Genomic DNA, 23,354 nt, shown 5'->3' on the forward strand with positions numbered 1-23,354 from the left:
CAATATTTGGCTAGCCAGACTCCATCATATTACTAAAAATGTCCCAGAACTGTAGAAAATATCTTTAGGTCTTTTTCTTTCCATCCTGTTACCTCCTGCTGGGGTGTAGGGCTCGAACCATTTTCTTCCACTGACTCCGGTCCTGGGCAGCTCGGGTAACCTCCTCCCACCCCATCCCCAATACACCCAACTGTTGCTCCACGGAACGGCGCCAAGTAAATTTAGGGCGACCATGTTTCCGTTTTCCGGGCATCTTCCAGGTCAGGGCCACTTTGGATAGGTGTCAGGGTTTTGGGTATAAAGATCTTTAAGTACCTACAATTAAAAAAAGGTTTACTTCACTAGGTTATTACCCGTGACTGTACTACTACTAACTAAGCGTTGTACTACTACTTCGGCCGTAGGAGTGAAAGGGGTGACGTTCCTTAAACACTTTGCTCCACACATCTTAATTCAATCGTCCTAACTGCCATCTTAACTAGAATTCTAAAAACTTGTTCCTAGTTATAGTTTATTTTTTTAGCATTAGAAAGGAGCGCCATCGTCAATATCGCTTGATATTGACGATTCTTTTTATTAAAAAATCAACGGGTTGCAACCGGGAGTGCCGACAGAAGTGAAAACTTCAATATTAACGTTGTGCATTTTATATATTTTGGAATGGTTAGGGAATAATTTTGCTTTATCAGTATAAAAGTATAAAAGTACTATCATTTATGGGGTAAAATACAATATTCATTTATTGCGCTATCGTACACAAACATGACAATTTATATTACATTAAAAATGTAACACTTCCGAACTATTACAATTATTTAACATTAAAAATGCACAACGTTAATATGCAAGTCGCTCCGGCGGTCTACTGGCTTCAATGACATTGTAACAGTTTTCCGATCAGGTCATGTGTCCGTCTTACGAATTTTCAATCTAACGAATCTGTCGGTCACGTGGCCTGCGTAAGTGACCGACAGATTCGTTAGACGTTCGACGAGTTCGACGAGTGAGTACATTTTGATTGATGTTTATTGTTGGTTATCATTTCAGACGGCTCCCGCAAGCAAGACATCAGCAGTGAAGAGCGTGCCCAAGAAGCCGCTGTCGAAGGCCAGCAACGGGCTCGTGAACGGCGCCGGCGCGGGCGCGGGCGCCGAGCTGAAGCCGCCGCCGTCGCCGCCGGCCGCCGACAACGCGCTGCTGCCGGACGTGATCGCGTGAGCGCGGCGTCGCCGACTGCTCGCGAAGGCTCGACGTTAAGGTTCACTCAGGCCGCCCGCGGTGGCGGGAGCCTCGATCTCGGAACGCCCCAGTGATCGATTCCTATTATTTCCGCTTGAATTTTGTGATTTTCTATAAGTGTATGATAGTTGACGCGTTAGGTGCGGGAACATGTTCCCGGGGTATATTAGAGTCGCTTTATAGACGTACGTCGCCGGTTCGTTACGCGGGCCGAACCCCGCAACGGTTATTATTCATTATTATGATATGAGTCTGTTTTTAGAATTTTATATTACCAACGAATGATTGATTTAAAATCTGGCTTTTAATTTATTATCTTTGTATAACCGTATTATTTAAATAAAAAACGTGAGGAAGGACTGATACATTGTTTTATTTATGAAAATTCTAGTGATGCGGTTGTTTTTTACGCGAGGCTTAAGGATTAGATGTTGTTTAATTGCTACTGTACTTACATATTATGTGAACTTAAATAATCATGGTGTTACAAAGAAATAACTAAAATAGAACATTTTATTCGAATAAATGATTATACATCCTCTTACAAGTTTTTTTCTTATAACACTATTTACAACACACCTTTGTTTTGGCTAGGTACACTTAGCTTATCAGTTAGCACTTAATTAAAATCACATGGTTAGGTATTGTCTAAATAAAAAAATGAGGGAACCGGAAATCAGAATCCTTGAGGTTGTCGGCGATCCAACGATCTGCCTGCTGCGTCATTTCCTCGTCGAAGTAGTCTCGCCAGCCGCCAGCTTTACCTGCGAACAATCGAGTATATTTATAGTAAACACACTAATAATAATACTAGAAAAAGCTCTTAAAATTTAATCCACACTGCTTTAGTATGAGAGTTTAGTTCAAAGAGTAAAGTAAGTATATAGGTAGTTGGTTAAGTGTAATTTTTACTAATGAGGTTTGTCAAGACACCTAGACTAGGGAGTGCAACCTGGGCGCCCGACCATGTTAGACTAGGATAAAACCCGGGTTTTACCAGACTTGTAAATATAAGACCTAAAACGACTGGAAAGGTCAAAAGATTTCAGTAGGTAACAATGATAAGTTCTATTCCAATATTTAAAACGTGTTTTATAATGCTGTGTTGTCAGTGGCCATCTTACCGGGCATAGAGTAAAGGTTGTGTCGCCATCGCTCGAAACGATACCTTTGGCCTTTGATCTATTAGATGGTGCCACTTTTTGAAAGTTAACAAATGTAACTTTAGTGAAAGAATAATGATCAAAGTTAAATAAATGCCGATTTAGAAGTTTCAATCATCTGTCGCAAGATTTACTATATACTTTCTTTGGTCGTTTAAACCAAGACTTGACGGTTATTGAGGATATGACAAATAAAGAAATACAGACATTCATTTTATTATATTTTTCCTAGAAGCTATGGTTTTTGATACACAGGCTGTTAGGAAGCCGTACGTATGTAAGTGTACATTATTAAAACCGGCTTTGTAGCTATGAAGCACAATTTCAGTTTTTAGCCACACACTGATCAAAGGCAAATGTTTTAGTTGAATATATACAAAATATCTGTCACGTATTATGAATGGTTATATGATACAACATTCGATATCGGTTATTCTATGCATTCAGTCATGAAAAATCATGTAAAGTAACAATATAAAAACCTGGGTTTTGCCTTCCCTAACCTAAACATAATGGAGACTCCGGCGAACGGAGGCAGGGATTATCAAAGGCCCTTGTGTACCTACACTCTTGGAGTAAGAAAGAGAAAAGAGTTAAAAGGGAAAGAGACGAATATATAACACATATAACGTTAGCAAAGGTTTTCACCACCGGATGTAGCTTGCCGGCACTACGGGTGAGTACGGAGAGCAGTGGTTTTTCCATGGGAGGAAATTAGGACTGTCTAAGTTAGCTTCCCTTGTGTACAAGAAACGGCCTTATAAAAATGGCGACGGATTGTCAATCTTGTCACAACGCCGTAGAAGACAGGGACAAATCCCAGATTATTCCCAGATATTTAAAATGATAGTTGTTCTGCCGCCACAGTGCAGCAGCACTAGCACCTTTCGTAAACCACAGAGTAACTTATACATACTGTGCCTTAACCTTATTTTGACAAGTTTTCACAGATAATAAAATATGATATTGATACATCAAGGCGGTTTGTTTACAAAGGGACTACCGGGACACGCGAAAATCGAAATTTAGTTATCTGTGCCTCTTCATCGCTCGAATATGCAAGAGTGATAAAGAGGTTAGATGACGAAATTTCGATTTTCTTGTTTCGCGGTAGATCCTCAGATTGTGATATATAGTGGCGCCCGCCCCCTACACAGAGTTTTGCGTAATATTCCCTATTTGTCCAATCGATCTGTCAAATTGTAGTACAAAAGCAGTATGATAGTAATTTAATTTGGCCAATCGTACTGTCATTTTATTATCTGGGATGTAAATAGTCGGCTACCGGGCGTACCTTTCCGAATAAACCCTTGCTCCCCCGGAATGAGGATGCCAAGCTCCTTCATGACGTCATAGTTGACGGACTTGTTGTTCTTGAAGCTGTCGATGCTCAGGTGCTCGCAGAGCTGAGCTATCTCTTCGTCAGAGTACTGCTTGTCGAGGAAAGCAGCGACGCGTCGGACGGCCGCTGGTAAATCCTGAAAATTAAACGCTAAATTAAGAGGAAAGGGGACAGCTGCTTCTCCATCCATACAAACGTACTCCGTAGTCCCCATTTTCCTCTCTGGATTTGACATTATTGCAAATATTTTTCATAATTTGATGTAGGTATATTAACCATAATAGCTATGCCCCTACGTTTGATTTTTTTTCGATACCTTGATTATTGAAAAACATTCCATTCATACCAATTTTTAAATGCTCCTAACCTAACTTTTATAATAATTAAAAATTAGAAATAAAGTAAACGTCCCCTACGTTTGTACAGCTGTGATATACAACAAATTGTGTCAAAATATTATCAATAATGTTTCAGAGAGGAGAATGAGGACTAAGTATGTTTGTATGAAAAGGCAACTTCGCGCGGGTCCTCCACTTTCGCCTTTTTTTAAACCTTTGCAGAGATATTTCAAAATGCCTTCTTTACCGCTCACTCCCACTGTATTCTTCTTTATAGTGGGTCATTCGCTCTATGCTACCCTTGCTTTAGTTGATTAGGCGGTAATCAGAAGCAAACATAAATATGTGCGCATTGATGTATAAAACCCTAAGGCAATATCGATTTAGAAGGTTAGGTTAGGTGGAGTAAGGTAAGAGGAGTTCCTCTTCCATATGTGAAACAAAGTTATGGGCCAAGGGGGACACTTGCAAGGAAAATAAAGAGTTAGAAATACTTAAAAATATATTTAAAAAAAAGAAATAAAATGATAATGTCAAAAATAAACCTAATGCATAAATCACATTGACTTACAAATACTTATACGTAGAAGGACTTTCCTTATAGGGTTCCCTTACCTCGAGCAAAATAATTAATAAAGTATGTTTCTCTTACCCCACCTGACCTTATGGTAATCAAAAATATGACCGGAATGGTCCGGAAACAATCAAATGTTATAGGTATTTAAGTATGTATATGACGTAAGTCTGACCTTAGTGAGCTCTTCATAGAACAAAAACAGCATGCGAGGATGATGCCGTTTATGCCACGCTTCTTTAAGGTGCTCGAAGTACGGCGTCCAATGGTCTGCAAAGTGTAGATAAACCAATTAAAAACCCTTGTAGGTAGAACACGTGAAAGTTGCTTTTCACCACACTTGCTTGAAAACGATCTTATTTCATGCAGGTGTACGAAAGGACAAAGGCCTGTATTGTACCCGCGGGAGTTATGGATTGTAAAAACAAAAGCTATAACGTCCTAGGGTATAGCTTTTTTTGCAATTCTGTCACTAAATTTATACGAACCATGGAGGTTTACTTTTAAAATACTGACGTTTCTAATTTAATATTTTTGTTTATGTTTAAAAAGATTTACTTTCATTAATTTACTAGGCTTTTAAAATATTTTTACACAATTTTCAATCGAGGCTGAATGCCTGATAGGTCTGTGCCTTCGATGCCTAAGTTAGGCAGCCTAACCTGACAAATAATGACAATATGGCGGACGGATGTTTGAAATGTCACCGTATTTAAGACTTATTTAGCTTTTTTTTTTTTTTTTAGTTTTTTCTTCGCAAGTGTGATGAGAAACATTGTGTTTTATTCCGGGGGTAAGAATATTGCAAACTCGGGTCTTTAATTCCCTCGTGAACAATGTTTCACTTAACCCCCTCGTTACACAATGTACTATTTCAACTCCATGAGTTAGAAACTATATTCGCTTGTGCCCGTGCATTAGATGCCAAAGGCATTTATAAAAAGGTCCTAAACTTACCACCCTATTCACAAGAAGAATACTATCTAGGTACCTCTACTACCAAAGTCCAATAGTTGGTTTAAGTATATTTTTCTATTCGTCGACTGTAATGGTTAAATTAAGATTCCGTATACTTTTCATGTATGGGCTTCCAACTCAACTATAATATTCATAAGCAAACGCGGTAGTCAACTATAATGAATTTGATCAATCACGTGCCGCTACTGTCCAGTGGAAAAGACACCAACGCGGTACTATTTCATGATGAATATTCATATATCATGCATGCGTTGATGTCTTTTGTACTACTGAAATATAATAGTATTTTAGCCAGTCGTGATATAATAGAGAGGTTTTGAGTCGAATATAGTGTTCAGGCAAGCTGAGTTGCTTAAGTAAAGTATGAGATTGAAAAGCTTGATTATATCACTATTGTATACAATATTTTTTCTACGAGTCATCTACTTCCATAATACTTTTTTACTATAAAACCTAAATAATTAATGAACATTGGTAAGTATCTCAGTATTAGACAACAATGTATATAGTACAAAGACATAAACGTAAGACATAAAAGATTATTTCGTCCCGCCCCACGTCCGTTTAATATTAAGTATCTATGTTAACGGCACCAATCATGGGACATTTAAGAGAAAAAATGGAGTATTTTTGATATTTCAACGACATCGACATCTGTAAAATTTCTACCGCTTTATGCTTTAAAAGTTGAATGTCCAATTCGTCCTTTATGTGTCCTTTATGTTGCTATGTATTTAATGAAAGCTAATTCAATTGGTTTCAATATTATTAACCTGTGGATTTTTGCTCCAGTCATGGGATGTATGGCGCCATTACCTTTCAAAGTAACAAATATCAATGAAAAATTAAACTTAAGCAGCCCTTTGGCGCTTGTTTATGGTAGAATGTTGCCAGCGATTAAAAACTGATAGTAAATACTTGTTTTACAGGATTTGTCTATACCATCCCGTTACTGGTGCCTGGGGGCCTACCGCGAAAATCGAAATTCGCAAATTGCGGGGATCTTTCTCTTTTACTCTCACTAAGACGTAATTAGGGTGACAGAGAAAAATGCCCGCAATTGACGAACTTCGATTTTCGCGGTTATAGCCCTGTTCCATTATAGGGGTGTTTACTATACGGGAGCACGGCGGAAAGTGATTGCAAATTTTTTTTCATAGTTGACTGTAGCATATTGAAATGAATATTATAGTTGGGAGCCCATACATGAAAAACACGCAATCGTGAGTTTGGTATACGAAATCTTAATTCAACCATTTATAGTAGACGAGTAGAAAAAATACTATTTTTGGTACCTACTATGATTGTATATTTATTACGACTAATAAGAATCTTTGAATTCTCAGCAGGGCATATAAATTATGTCTCTGACTGTACATAATTGTTGGCGCAAATGAACTCACAAAGAAGTTGGTATAACTGCACGACATTTTGGTGGTCTGTTCTCGGGAAAACTCCCATTAACAAAGCCTGAGCTTGAGACACGCGATTTAACATAAGTTAATTGGCGTGTATAAAAGAGTAGGTAAGATTATTTAGTTAATATTATTCATACATATACTTTATTGTGAGTTTGTTTGTTTCATATATGATCACACAAGTGATTGAGAGGTATCATATCTCTTCTAGCTAAAAATAACAATTTTAACTAAAATTAGATAAAACCTATTAGTAAAGAAACCTAATCGAAAATGTTATATTAATTATAACATATTAAGTAGGTAGAATTGTGGCCGTCAACAGAGCCAGTTTTCCCTTCTTTTTATGCTATTTCTTAGCTTTATCAATGTAAAACGGTAAGTGCTGCGGAACTGAATCGTTTCCTTGTTATTTAATTATACCTGTTGCGATCACTGCAACCAGGTTCTGGTTTTATACATATAAATAGACTGTTGAAATTGTAAAATTAACGGCACTTTAATACCTACTCTATTGAGTCTGTAGGGAGGTACAGTCACGTCTAAAAATATCAATATGGACAAAGTGCCAAAAATATATATACCCGACACCAGACCTCAATATATGGACAATAAGGTCGAATATACATAATATTGGTACTTTGTCCGTATCGATATCTTTAGACGTGACTGTACGTAAGAACGTAGTATCTTCAATTTCATAGTACTTTGTTGTTAGAATAGAACGTTTAAAACACAACGCCCATTAGACGAAGTGTTCAAGGTTTGATTTGAATATTAACGATTATCAATACTCACGCAAGTCATTGATGAAGAAATTCCAATACATTTTGAAATCCCCGATATATCCTTGTGTTCTGATCAACCTGTTGAGATGATAGAACGACACAGCCACATCGCGCGGATCACGGGCTACATACACCATCCTACCCTTATCTAATAGCGTGGGAGGGAGTAGAGACATCGGTAAATGAGTCTTGATGAATCGCTGTGAGGTGTTTGCCGCCAATTGTTCTGTGCCAGGTTGGGAGACCAGCTCCAGTAGGCGAAGCTTCTCAGGACTGTGGCTGTTCTCTTCGTGAAACCGCGCTTTCATTACTGGGTGGACGAATATTGAGAACCTGGAAACGTTCTTGTGTTTGTAGTTTACTTAATATAGCTAAGTAGCTAGGTGAGTATTGTACAGTCAAGGTATTAAATATAGACCCGGACAAAGTGCCAAAAATATATACACACAACCTTAATGCATAGGTAATAAGGTCGTGTATACATATTTTTGGCACTTTTTTTCGTGTCGATATTAAATACCTTGACTGTAGCTGTACAGGTACATATAGATGCTAGTGATTTATGAATTTAAAAAATTGTCTACCCAGACTTAGAGTTGAGATTCTGGATAAATATGTGATAATATGTCTGTGGCACTTACTCTAAAAACGGATATCTCTCAGTGAGGGGAATTGCCTCGGATTTCTCGTAGTCCAAATCGTTTGCGACCATCCAGACCAGTTCTTGAGTCCAAGTGGTACCTGGAGCGAGTACGGACGGATATTTAAATATATTTTAGTTTTAAATTTCAATTATTGTTTTATTTAATTCATAGAATACAGAAAAGAAAAACTTTGAGCTGCCAGAATGTTCGCCCGCAATGTAAGGCAACAAGTTAAGAGATAGAGTCAGACCAAGCTGAGTTTGCAACGATTTTGATAGCCCAGCCTGTGCAAGTGTTAAATAAACGTCACAATATCATAGAAGTTTTATGTTTAAATGACACGTGCACTCTCTGGGCTGTCAAAATGGCTGCCAACTGATCTTGATCTGACAGTACGAGCTTTTTACCTTTAAAGTACCTGTCAAGTGTCAACGCTTGTTGGCAGTTACTATGTATATAAAAAACCGGCCAAGAGCATGTCGGGCCATGCTCAGAGTAGGGTTCCGTAGTTACTCTTCCGTCACAATTAGCTAAACTGGAGCTTAAAGTATGGTTGATTGTTAACCAAGGGATGAACTATGGGTGTACGTCTTTTTACTACGAAGGGGAAACTCTTTGCGATAACTCAAAAACAGCTGAACTGATCATATCCGCTATAGTTTTCATTTAATATCTTTCTTAAGCTCTACTTCCAAGATTTTTTTCATATTTTATGGACCAATGGTTCAAAAGTTAGAGGGGGACACATTTTTTTTTCTTTCGGAGCAATTATCTCCGAATATATTCACTTTATCAAGAAATGTTTGTTGAAGACCCCTATTAGTTTTTTCCTTTCCAACGATATCCCACACTGTAGGGTAGAAATATTTTTTTAGATTTTATTGTACGACTTTGTCGGCTTTATGGATTTATATATCCATGCCAAATTTCAGCTTTCTAGCACTAACGACCACGGAGCAAAGCCTCGGACAGACAGACAGACAGACAGACAGACAGACGGACATGGCGAAACTATAAGGGTTCCTAGTTGACTAAGGAACCCTAAAAAGCTGGTATCTCGTAATGTTTGCAGTTCATTGCTGCTCGGTTAAATTAATTACGGGGTCATAATAATAGTTAAGTGTAACTTGCTGATGTAACCTAAAAAAACTTATTTAATGGTGACATGGCTAAATTCTATAGGTATCTGGTTTAATTTATTGCCCGTATTGGATTTACACACTATAAGTATAAACTTATAAATAATAAAATATTTTTGTATTATTTTTTCTTGATCAAAAATATTATAATTTTAACAATTATACGTCAATAAATAAGTAGTAGCAGTTAGGATAGCTTGATGGTAGGTCATGCTTGTTGATAGTTCTGCATGTTTATCCTCATTAGGATTTATCTAGATTACATTGCAGGCCTAACAGCATCACAGCCATGCTCACCCGATCGGGGATAGCTGGCCACGAAGATGTCGCTGGAGCGCACGTCCATGGTGTAGATGTTGAGCGCCTCTTGCTTGTACTTGTCCGGGAGAAAGTAGCCTTTCGGGCCCACTCGCACGAAACCGGTGTGTTCGCCTGCAGACGAAATTCGCTAATTAAACTACTTTATTCTACTCTTTTTGGTATTCATATATTATTCATATATTAGAGTTCCTTCGGCCGAAGCTATCAAAGATATGATCACACTCGTATCTATTAAGCTGTCAAATCATGTCGGATAAATAGAATTGTTTCCTATCTTGTGCTCGTAAGTCTCATCGCTAAGGTACTGGGTAGCTGGGCAGAAGCATGTCAGATCCCATTTTTTGCATAATTGTTACAAGTTCAAATTGAGATAAAATGTTACTTATAATTAGGGAGCTGATGAGTGATCATAATGATGATGGCTGAATTATATCCCGCAAACATTTTCTCTCTGATGTACCATGACTTTAATTCAAATTTAATGCAGCGTTAAGGTCTTAAACCGAAATGTTTTTCGACTGAAAACTTTCTTTGCCGTATTTAAACGTAAAAAAATACCATAAAACGTAACAAACTATCCGTCTGATCTAATAATTATCTACTTATGTGTTATTACTTATTATCATTTTATTCTACTTTTCTTATCAAAGTCCGTGCTCATTACTAGACGAATAAACCACAATACTCGTACTACCTAATTAAAGCATATTGATTGACTGCATATTGTCTGACGACTGCCCTGCCTATGAAGCCGATGGTCCTGGGTTCGAATCCCGGTAAAGGCATTTATTTGTGTGATGAACACAGATATTTTTGTTCCTGAGTCATGTATATTTTCTATGCGTTTAAGTATTTGTATATTATATATATCGTTGTCTGAGTATCCACAACACAAGCCTTCTTGAGCTACCACGGGGGACTTAGTCAATTTGTGTAAGAATGTCCCTATAGTATTTATTTATTTATTATATTTCCAGGTACTACACTAAGATTAATATAAAGAACTTACCTGAATAAAGATATTGTCAGATCACATACCACTCATCTTGTATAAATCGTTAGGTGACAAGCAAAACTCACTAATAATTACTAAAAAAATATCAACCTTATTCTCTATGTAGTAATATGGTTCATTTTCATTATGGCTATGAACTTGTGGTGTAGTTAGTGACTTTGCTTGTCACCTGTACCCCTAGTGTAAATAAATTCGATTTCGAAACGTGACGTACGCGTTTGCGTTTAGTCTCATTTTGTATTGGATTTAGAAAGAGCGCGCCAAGCGGGACGTTTTGGAAACTCAAAATCCTATACAAAATGAGACTTAACGCAAACGCGTACGTCACGTTATGATGTCGATCAAATTTACACTAGGGGTACTGATGTAATATTTTTTCTGTGTGTCAGATCCAGCTAACTCATCGACAACGATTTTGATAGCACGACAGACTGTGCAAGTGTTTTTTAAACGTCAAACTTCTATGAAATTATGAAGTTTAAAATAACACTTGCACAGTGTGTGCTATCAAAATCGCTACTGATTTAGCTTGTTCTGACTCTATTGTATTTACTAGATCCGGGCATCTGACAGCCGTTTATCGGTAGAAACCATTAGTGACGACTGGCCAGCTACGGTTAGTAAATACGGAAGGTGGAGATATTAGTAAAGTAAATAAATTTAATAATGTAGGTATATGGGGCTCTAAAGGTAGCAACTTATTTATTAATTTATTTATACAACGAATTCCAACAGGTAAAAAAGATACATCTTTTATACGACTTAAAAACGAAGTGCTTCGAGAAAAGGTGGTGCCCTTGCGCTTCGCTTTGTTCGAGATAAGAATACTGAAGGTCTAGTGTAACATGAAAGCAAAATATTCGTTAACTATTCGATGACGTTAGGTGAGAAAACTACTCGGAAACTAAAAACCTATACTTTTTAGTTAACATGCGAGTGTGACATGCAACCTCAAACTCGTCCTTTACGAAAGATAGCTCATTTTGACAGTAATTTACCTTTTTCGTATGTTGGTAGAACTGGGTGTTATAGGTGGCCAAATTACGAAGTACAGCCCATGTGGGATCTTCGAGCGTATTAAGATCACCACTTAATTGGTTCGCGTTATATTTCCGTTGAATAAATGCAGTGGTCGGCAACCTTTAAGCAGCCAATGCACTTTGTTTATAATTTGCAACTTTATCACTATATCTGATAATTTATTATTATGCAAAGAGCACTCGACAATGTCAACGACGACTGAAAACGACAACAATTGTCAACAAATACCTATTTTAAAGGATACAAAAAAAGTTTCCGACAGCGGCAGTACTCTCAAGTTCAAATGCCGCACGGGCTTGCGCTTGCCTTTTACTTGATAGTAATACTTTTCGATAATGAAAATCTACAATCAAGCTGTTTTAAAATATGCACCCTTTCTTCGTGGTTCGCGATACTTGTATAGTAAATCTGAATAGACCATAGATTAAGTACAGATACAATTATAATATGTTAACGGCACCAATCATGGAACATTTAAGAGAAAATTTGGAGTGTTTTTGTAATTTCACCGACACCTGTAAAATTTCTACCGCTTTACGCTTTAAAAGTTGAATGTCCAATTCGTCCTTTATGTCTTTTATGTATTTAATGAAAGCTACTGCAATTGGTTTCAATATTATTAACCAATAAAAACTGTGGTTTTTTGTGGCGCCATTAATTTTTAAAATAACAAGTATCAATGAAAAATTAAACTTAAGCAGATCTTTGGCTCTTGTTTATGGTAAAATGTTGCCAGCGATTAAAAACTGATGGTAAATACTTGTTTTACAGGATTTGTCTATACCATTCCATTACTAGTGCCTGTGCCATTATAGGGGTGTTTACTATGTAGTATTACGAACAAAATCGATGTTTGTAAGCGCGAGGCCACGAATCATGTTGTCCCTGTCATGTCATGTTATGTCATGATCATTTGCGTTCCGAACGCGCCGACTTGAGAGACGTAGACCTGATATAAATTTTATATACAAAATAACCAGGAAGGTTCGCTGGCCGCCTGTTGCCGACCCCTGAACAAGAATATTATGTATCCGTTTTCAAACGCGCTGACTGCGGGCGAGTGTAAATTCAAATATGACATTCGTAAACGTTTCGAAACCTAAACTCAATAGTTAAATTAGTCACTCGAGAGTTGTCGAGTGAAATGTCGCGTTTGGAGTTTCGCCCTCAGGTGGCAATTCCATTTTTTACATTTTCTAACATTTATGAAATATTTACTATTAAATTGTCTCTAGTTTTGTTCTGAAATTTGGCTTAAAGTGTTTTAAAGTACAATAAAATCAAGAATCTGACACTATTCGTTAGGACTGACAAAACCTATGCTGGCGCCATCTGTAAAATACTTCGACCGGTCAACCCCATTTAACGTGCAGTAAGAAAAAGTTCAGACGTACAAGGCCACGGCATGTCGCATGTGCTGCTGTCAGAGAGGAGTGCTGCTGTATCTCGGTTTTAACCAATTTTTGAGGAGAGCAAGAAAACGTAATTTGTAGGTATTTCGTCTAAAATATATCATCTGTTTATGCCATTGTACTAAGGGCGATAATATTCAGTTTAAGCAGAGCTTACTTTTTGATATTTTTAGATATTAAACTTTGTACAGGCAAAAATAGTTTTCTGTGTAGATTACTGCCCGAAAATCTCAGAAGCATTCTACACAAATTCAAGTATCTCTTGTTTAGCTTTGAAATAGCAAGCACTTTATATTCTTAAATACTTCACATATTTGGTTCTTCACTCAATAACTTTTCCAATTTTCATGCCACTCTGAAGAAAATGGTATCAAATGAAAGCTAACTGTAAAACATATTTTTATTTTTCTTATTAGACACTGTTTGACAAAAATCATTTGAAAAAAATTCCTTGTCTTTTAAAAAACTGCCATCCTCTGACCTTCTGACACATGTGAATTGGTACCTATTTCATTGAATTTATTACATTCTAGAAATTATTATGTGACATGATGACACATTCCTTCAGCAAACCCGTTTTAAGTCCTCGTGGATGGGTGGTGCAGGATCATGCTTACGAACTTTTCTGTTCTTATAGTCCCAGTTGACAGACGTGTTCGATAGGAATGAGGCTGGTACGTGGTGAGAGCTCGTGAGTCCATAAAAATCTCACACAGGTCGACCTAATTCCCAAATTCAGAAAAAACTTGTGCTTGGGGTATTAGGCGACGATACACAGACTTGTATAGATAAATTTATACTTAGGTGCATAGATAACATCCATAACTCGGGAACAAATATTCGTGATGAACACACAAATAATTGCCCATACCGGGACTTCAACCTGGGACCTCTTGCTTTGTAAGCAGGGTCACTACCGTCTAGGCTAGGAGACAGTTGAATTAGACTTTAATTGACCGGTTTTATATTATTTTTATGGAGCTCCCGATATTATTAAAACAATATAAAAGGTAATCATGGTTTATATCCCGGTCAATTTAAGTCTAGTGAAACTAACCGTGACCGTTAAATTACTTATATCGGAAGTTTCGTAGTAATAATATAATTAGATCTCTCCATTCCGTATTACCTATTTTTTATATAGCCGTATCGATCTAAAACTTTGCTTAGGTATATATTGTTTACCTTTACCATCGATGAAAATACAATAGAAATAGAGGTATACCTAATAAAGGTAATCGGTGGATCTATTCGGTTGCTATTTTTTTTTTCACAATCCATAACTCCCGCGGGAACAATATAGGCCTTTGTCCTTCAGTACGCCAGCATGAAATAAGATCTTTTTCGAGCAAGTGTGATGAAAATGAAAATTATACATAATGTATGTGATGTGTACCTATGTGAAACACCATGGATTACCGTATTGCAAATTGCCTCCAGCATGGAACTTTTCATCAAAGTAATTGTTTACCTACCTGTCTTGATCTACCCAAAACGCTTAAGTACAAGTGGATCAGGAGGACGAAGATTTACTTCCCAGCATTCAGCGGAGAGAAGTAGGCTACGGACCGAAGAACGGTGGATAGGCTTGACTTATTCGGTCAATTTTTATCCCTAGGTACCTAATAAGACATTGTTTGTAGATTTACATAATTATTATTATGTTAATTATTAAAAAGTTGAAATAAAATATACGCTTTTTTTTAATTGATCGTTCGCTACATTACAATATTTTTTCAGATCTTGGAAGTAGGTATCCAATATAAACAATACAGTTGGTATTTTGTTTTGTATTTAAGTATAGTTTATCTATGTGTACAAAAATTATGTGCACTCAAAAACAATTCGGCAAGATGTATCCTGTAGAATACTTTACTTGCCTCTGTGCCGCCGCTTCTCGAAGCTCATTATGATATGTTACGCTCTTCATGCTTGCTTTGCACTGGCCACGTAAAGTGGTAAGTAGATATGCAACGAGCGATCTAAGATGATGGGATTACATCTTAGCCGAGATGACAATAGTTTGCTACGATAACGAAACGCTTTCCGTTCTCTTTCTCTTCCATATTAGTGAGATAGAGATACATAGCTACGTCAGCACAAACGATTGTCATCTTGAATAGGCCCCCAGTTCAGTTTTTGATGCGTGCTGAAACTGTTGAAAAAATATCGGACTTCAGGTAGGCATCGGGTAATATTAGTAGGTACTCAGCTATATTAAGGGTTTTGCTGTACATACTGGCATGGCATCCACGTTAATGTAAAGTTTATTGCTTGTTCGATACTCTAAAACTTCTCTTTTACTCATTGGCCTCGTACCTATAGCTTGAACAAATAAAGTAGCGGTCTTTATACGCCGGAAGATCCCACATGCACTGTACTTCGTAATTTGATGATTACCACCCAGGTCTGCCAACATGCGAAAAGAATTTAACTATGAAAGTAGTGAGCTAACTTTCAGAATTGTCAAGTATCACGTTGCGCAATACACTCGCATATTAACGTAAAACGTATCGTCAGTAGTTTGCTCGATTAACTTTTTACATGACAAGTGTCAAACTGAATGTCATCCGAGTCTGGTTACTTTGGAATAATCGTATCTCACCCAATTGTGACATTTTTTTCTTCATAATCAACGTTCTTAAAGAGGTTTTATCTTCATCGTTTTTGGTGATGTTTTGATTCGATGTTCATTTGAATATCACCCTTAATACTTTATCAGTTAGGTCAATATTAATTTGTGTAGTATTTCTACCATTTTTAATGCGAGGGCTTGTAAACATTTTAACATGTTTATGATACTACTGCTTACTGCTGATGATGGCTCCACAACGAGTAGTAGATAGGAAAAATCAATGATATCATTATAAAATAGAAAATGAAACAGTCATTCTATTCCCTTGGTGGTCAACTGGGCCCGCAGGGCACTGAGCCCATGGGCTAAGTTGACCATTTGATTGATTTGTTAAATATTTGAACGGCACTTATAAAATTAGAATAAATAAATGTCACTTATAAATTTAATTTAATGAATTTCTTGAATGTATAAGTTTACTTCTGCTCGATATTGTCTGGACCGTATAAGTCATATCTAGCACAGATGAAATCAACAATCAGCTACTAAAAGTTTGAGCTCACTCAATACCATATTTAACAAATTTACATGCCTACATTTTTTTCATCATTTCGCTTCGGTATAATGTGCAAAACACGTTTATTAGTTTTTTAAATAGACCATAATTAAATTAACGTTAAATAAAAATATTTTATTATTTATGTCCAATCTTTTCAGAAATTTATAAGTAGGTATATTTAAACATGACTTATCTAAGTTTTAACATTTGTGACCGGTTTATTGATTGAACATGAACTAAAAAACTTAGTTCTCTCTCCTTATCGTTAAGAAGGTGGCAGAAAAAATCATAGACCTCTACGAAGATGGGAAGACGACTTCAAAGCTCTTGTTGGTGCCACTTGGCGGAGGAAAGCCCATGGTCGGGAACTTTGGAGAAACTTGGGGGAGGCCTATGCTGGAAAGCAAGACAATCTCGACTCCGATGTCTGAAACTGAGCATTGATATATAATAATAGTTTTTAAACTAATGATAAGTGAAACTAGGAAATAATATGTTTATTATATTTTGTAAACTAGTTAATAAGATTGTTAAATAAAGGCTTATTGAATTGAATTGAATTGAATTGAATTGAATCGTTAAGAAGAGATTATCGTCAGTGTACTCGTACCTATTTTACCTCAATCCGAGGACAATGCCACTTAAATATGTTCATAAATCTTAGTGGGAATTGTCTCAGGATGTAGGTTGTACTTATAATTTAAAAACCAATAAGTATCCTCTTTTTTGTAACATCTGTCTATGTCTGCTTTTTTTTCAAAAATAAGAGGAAACGAGCTTTTGTGGTTCGCCGGAACGATATACCTAATATTTGTTACTCTCGACTTTCGGAGACACTCGGTTAAACTCGTTTGCATGTATGTTAAAAAGATAGCAATATTTGCCGTTGTATCTTGTAGATATATTCAATTTAACCGGGTAATTTTCTTTCCACAAACACAAAATAAAACTAATTTGCCATAAACTGGTACCTCATTAGAATAGTTCTTTAACCGGTAACCGCAAGCGGAAACGAAAACCTTTTCGTTCCCGAGTAATTGTACAAAAACGGTTTAAAAAATAAAACGGTTTGCGATCCCTTATAAATACGATACGAAACGTAAACGTGAGCGACACTTTGAGTAAACGTACTTATAATTTACACTCGCTCTTTGAGTTTCCAAAACGTCCCGCTTGGTGCGCTGTTCAAAATCCCATACAAAATGAGACTTAACCTAAACGCGAAAGTTACGTTACGCTATCGAATGGAAGTTACACTAGAGGTACTGAGCCAGTAATTTACGTAATGATTATGCTTATTAAGACATTTCGTTGTTGTCAAAATTGTATACCTTTTTCCGGGGCTAGCACTCCGTCTATAGTTGGAGGTATTTCCCTCTAAAGCTGCTTTAAAGTTTTTTTATACTACGTCGGTGGCAAACAAGCATACGGCCCGTCTGATGGTCTCCGTAGCCTATGTACGCATTCCCCCCCCCCCCCCCCCCCTCGTTGAGCTCGGAGGTCTGATTCATAAGGTGTCTAATACAATACCTGCATAAGTAGGTACTCAGTCGGTCCCGAGTTCTGTCACAAAAGAAAATAATGATAAAAACAAAAGCACCAAGTACATTGCAATTAAAATTACTTAAAATTATTTAAAATGACCTCCCTTTGTTTTTAATACAGGCCCTTAATCGGCGCGGCCAGTGGTCTATCGCAGCACGCACCATTTTCATGTCTATTTCAGCGACTGCTTTTCTTAAAGATAACTTCAGGCTCTCCAAATTTTTATGGGGTTTAGCACAAACCTTCCCCTCTAAGACCTGCCAAATTTTATAATCCAAAGTATTAAGGTCCGGACTGGAGGAGGGCCAATCTTCGTGTCGTATAAAGTCGATTTTTTGACGGTCAAACCAGGCTTGAGTGGTCTTGGCTTTGTATGCTGGCGCAGAATCCTGCTGGAACACAAAATTATGTCTTGAATATAAATCTTTGACAAGCTTATCCAAAACCGTCTCTTGGTACACTTTCGCACTGATTTTGACCCCTTTTTCGCAGAACTGAACCTCAGTTGGCCCGTAATAAGATACACCCAACCAGGCCATCACTGATGATGGATGATGCGCATGTTGCACCCGCAGAACTCTTTTTTCTGCTTCTTCAGAGCTCCTAGCGTACACTCTATCATTCTGTTTATTGTACTTCTCTTCAATATCGAAAATCTTTTCGTCTGTAAAGAGGATATCACGGTGTCGATTTTTCGCGTACAACTTCCGGGATCTTTTAAGCTTTATTGTTTTTAGACGGGCATTAAGTAAGTGCCCACTCTTTTTTTTGTATGCTCGTAGACTAAGACTAAGATCTTCGTTTAAAACCTTTTTGACGGTTTTTCTACTGACACCCATCTGCAAAGCCATCAACTTCTGTTTTCGGACAGGATTTCTTGCTATGCGCGCCTTGATCGTTTTGATCACTGCTGGTGTTCATACGAAGCGAGGCCGGCCAATTCTGTTCTTGTCCTCAACACTGGAGACTTCATTGTACCTATCAATAGTACGGCACACAAACTTAAGAGTTCTATTTAAATTTTTGAGCAACTTGAAAATGGTACTTGGCGAGTGCCCACAACGGTGCAATGCTAAAACAGCTACCTATTCGGTTTTCTTTCAATGTCCACTCCATCGTGAGAAATTGCAGCAAATGACTGTTTTTTGTTTTAAAATAATTGTCAAACATTCAAAAATTTAATTCAATTAAATTTTCTTAACATCATGTTCTAAATTTAATATAATGTGCTAGTGACTGAACTTTGGGACCGACTACGTAAGTTTAAGAAGGCGTCGATGGACGTCCAAGGAACTAAATAATTACTGCAACGAACGCATAGCCTTGATTTGTATAAGTACATTCTTGGCGGTGCACCTTTATGACCAATCGTGCGTGCTATTTGGAGGTTAGGTACATAATTAATAATCAGTTTCTTATTTATATTTAATATGACTTACAAAAACATTTTTAGTAAATAAAATAATTAAATTGAAACAGGTATCTTCCAGGTATATTCGCAAGGCATTTTTGTAGATAGGTCTACTAATCGAACTAGCGAACGAAGCGAAGCGAAGTTCTTCCATTACAACTTGGAACACACGGCTGGGCACGTCCCGGTAATTCGAAGTTGTTGGCTAAACTATCCGATGATAGGTGTGTTCTAATGAAATTAGGTAAACGTGTTGTTGGGGGCATTATAATTTTCAAGTTTTAACATGAGCAGGATCGATCAAGGGGTTATGGAGTTACAAGGTCCAAAAGCTTTTTCTGAGGGATGTTACTGCTATAAGTACTGGATAACTCATTTGCAAGAAAGTATGTGTGACCATAGTGTAGGTACATACCTATATGTAGGGCTTGTAGGGTAGGTGGAATGTTGTCTGGTCAATAATTGAGGCACGCGGGAAACTGGGCTTTTTAGGAGGCATATAAAATATTAGTAGGTATCACTGGTCTGATTGAGTTGGAAATCGTGACCAGAGCTAGGGTGTGCGGAAGGACTTTTAATATATAACGGGATCAACAATTCATAAAAGTTCCACTTAGATTTTCTCCTTTTTTGAATTCATTGGTCTGACCTTACAAAATTTTTGTAACAGAATCTGAAAGGCCGCTTACGAATAATAATACGAATCTGTAGTCTTGTAGGGGTATCTTGAATTTATTTATTTTCAGTAGACTTCAACTATTCAAAACTGTTTCTTTATTTTGCTCTAATCACGATGAAGATTGATATCTGAGGACCCGAAAATTCGAAACTTGTAAAAAAATGCCTGCCATAAATCTACTCTGTATACCTAGTTTTTGGTGAAACGCGGCGAGTTCTTAGTTCGGGGCGAACTATACTGGTACTTATTATAATTACATACCTATCATTCATGACCATGGAATATACAGTGATTTTTATCCCGGAATTCATCCTCTACGTGAATGCCTAATGACGTAATGACGAGGTCTGAAATATATTAACTTGTTGTTGTGGTTGATCGAAACTGCAGGTCAAAAAATTGGTTACTGCTGAATAACTGCGTAATCTGTGTTAACAATTCCATTTTTTTTTTTCAAAACGAGGTTCAATCTAAAATTATAAAATGAGTGTATTTATAAATCTATATACCGAGCATTTATTAAATTGATAACAAATATTTAAATCAAAGCATAAAACAATGAGTAACTAACTAGATACTTAATCAAGAGGAAAGTAGGTTATATTGATAAAGGACAATGACTTTGATAGTCAAATGATATCTATACTTACTTCTCGTACGTATATATGATAATTGATATAGGTAATTTCGAGTACTTGATGCGGCAACAATAACAACTAGATGCTGCATTATAAAATGTAATTTAAGTATTAAAAGGTCCAATCTAAACTAGTCTAATCTAAACTATTGGTAGGCACCGAATTCACTACCGTTGAATTCAAATTTATTTCTCGAAGGGCTTACTTTAAAAGTAACTTCACATGGTTTCCAGTTAACTCACGTGCACAACGAAGCGGACAAAAATATCTTATACCTTTAAACGAGCAATTCTTGTATATATATATTTATATATATTTCAGGGATCTCGGAAACGGCTCTAACGATTTCGCTGAAATTTGGTATATGGGGGTTTTTGGGGGTAAACAATCGATCTAGATTAGTCTTATGTTTGGGAAAACGCGTGTTTTCGAGTTTTCATGCGTTTTTCTTTTGACGCCGAATATGGTCGCTAATTTCGTGTTGCAGGCTATTGTCCGTCTGGTCCAGCGGGTTAAGTTAAGACGCGGGCGGCAAGAAATAACCAGTGTTACGGGTTCGAATCCCGCCCGGTGACTAACTTTTTTTTTTATATGTTAAGCTTATATATAATATTTTAATTTTATTGTTTTAGACAAGTTTAATTTAGTAAAAAAATGTAGTTAAGATTATCACCTATACACCACCATATTACAATAAATAGTTATAACCGAGCAGAGCTCGGTCGCCCAGGTACTTATTATATATTTAAGGAATATTTTTATCTTACACAGTTTTTATTAATAGAGTCACAAAAAGCTATAAAAATAAAAGGGCATGTCATATCTTTCTTAGTTCATTGTGCTGTGTGAGATATTAAGTGCAGATGACTGTATGAATTAGTTGGAAGATATACCTACTAAGTTAAAAAGGGCCAAGACCTTAAGGGGTAGGCCGGGCCGGTGAGGCCTCCGAACGGAAATAAATACAGTGAAGCATTTGTTTACAACTATGTAATGTACCTAAGTACGTTAGGTGCAGTCAAATGTAAAAATATGGGCCCACGCAACTTACTCAAAAATATGTACCATAAACCTTAATTCGCCGACATAAAAGCTATGCTATGGGACATATTTTTGAGCAACTTGTGTTTACCCATATTTTTACACTTGACTGTACTCTACTAAACTGCGACACAAATCAAATAGGTGCAAGAATGCTGTTTGAATAATTATTTATGTAACGAGTAAATTTACTAAATTTAGAGTTGACCTACATACATAAACTGATGAACATATTAATGCTGTTACAATTTCCGTTTCACGTCACTTCACCGTTAGAACCGTAAAATCTTAATATTAATTAGTTTTAAAATAAAAATAGGTATTTATTCTAAAATACTATTTTAATTATTTTAATTTACAGTACAATTTTAGTTTTTATCACGATATAAATACTGAAAATATACTTAGGTAAACGTTTAGCTACTTACCAGTAAAATACTTCATTAATTCCGCAGCCAACTTGGGCTCTACATCCCTTATTTCTAAGGGAAACTTGTTATTGTTTTGTATGTCCATGTTGTCTTTTATAACCCGTCGTATTTTATACACGATATAATTAAAACAATTGTCACACTTTAAATGTGTAAGTGAAACCGAGGGAAAGCGAAAGCGCGCGCGTTTGTCGGCGTCCGCGCACACTGTGCGGGCGAAGTCTTCGACTGATATTGTTTACCATTACCACAACTTGAAACAATCTCATATAAGTGTCCATAGATTTTGGTTCTCAATGCTGTAGGTTAACAGGTATGGAAAAACAAAACTGTAGTTAGGCTTGGTTGCCTTGAAATTGACTGCAAGTGGAGAGTACATCCGTATTACAATATTTTCGTTGCAATAACAATGTTACTTTGGCCGCTTTAAGATACCTATCTTAATAGATATTGTATTAAAACGAAGGTTTTACATTTGAGGAGTTTCTGTGTCTTCGAATATGATCAGTGTGGCAGACCCGGAGACTAATTTGAACTGGGTGGGCCCGCTTCTATTCCCTAAACGTGTGACGATATCATTTGTAGATGATCCATATTTCGGAATCAAATATTGAGTAATTAAATTTACTGCATTGAGAGCAGTAGATTAAGTGTAGTTTTCTAGTAGGTTGTAGCATAATTTAGGTATGTATTTACCGAAGATTTATTGAAATTATTACCGATCAGTAGACATTTCATTTTCATTGTTGTGGTGAAGTCAAAAGATGACTAAAAACACTAGCATCCTTCCCTGATTCCTTTTGGGAAGGGTGCTAGTGTGGAACGCTACCTGGCCCCTTCTCACCCCTCTGGAACCAGTAACCAAGCAGGTGCCGCGGCTAAAGCGGCCGAAAAGGTTAAAGTCCAAAAGTACAAAGGTCTGGGTCCCAAGTATATTTCGCCCGTGGAGTCCTAATGCTCTACAACTTTTTAAAGAGTTATAAAAAACACTGTTCGACTTCACAGGTGACCGAAGAGCTGGCAGCTTTCTCGCACAATGTATAAGCATCGCAATGCAGCGGGG

The 23,354-nt window shown here is 36.9% G+C and overlaps 2 protein-coding genes across 3 annotated transcripts in view; one reads left to right on the top strand and one right to left on the bottom strand.

The window, feature by feature from the left end:
* The window catches only part of LOC133521545 (microtubule-associated protein 1A-like), a 132,180-nt gene extending 130,578 nt beyond the window's left edge, over positions 1-1,602 (top strand). For both annotated transcript variants that reach the window (XM_061856567.1, XM_061856569.1), the window contains one exon: positions 1,048-1,602. In XM_061856567.1, coding sequence (XP_061712551.1) covers positions 1,048-1,218 — 171 coding nt within the window. In that variant the 3' untranslated portion in view covers positions 1,219-1,602. The remainder of the gene's footprint in view (positions 1-1,047) is intronic.
* On the bottom strand, positions 1,593-22,529 carry LOC133521555 (luciferin sulfotransferase). Its single transcript, XM_061856587.1, has 7 exons — positions 22,289-22,529; positions 9,921-10,055; positions 8,482-8,581; positions 7,851-8,173; positions 4,832-4,926; positions 3,697-3,880; positions 1,593-2,003 (listed from the first exon to the last, which is right to left on the bottom strand). The coding sequence occupies exons 1-7, from the start codon at positions 22,374-22,376 to the stop codon at positions 1,888-1,890; spliced, it is 1,041 nt and encodes a 346-aa protein (XP_061712571.1). The 5' UTR covers positions 22,377-22,529; the 3' UTR covers positions 1,593-1,887.
* Between the last annotated feature and the right edge of the window lie 825 nt (positions 22,530-23,354).

Source organism: Cydia pomonella, chromosome 9 (genome assembly GCF_033807575.1).
Source record: "Cydia pomonella isolate Wapato2018A chromosome 9, ilCydPomo1, whole genome shotgun sequence".
Lineage (NCBI taxonomy): Eukaryota > Metazoa > Arthropoda > Insecta > Lepidoptera > Tortricidae > Cydia > Cydia pomonella.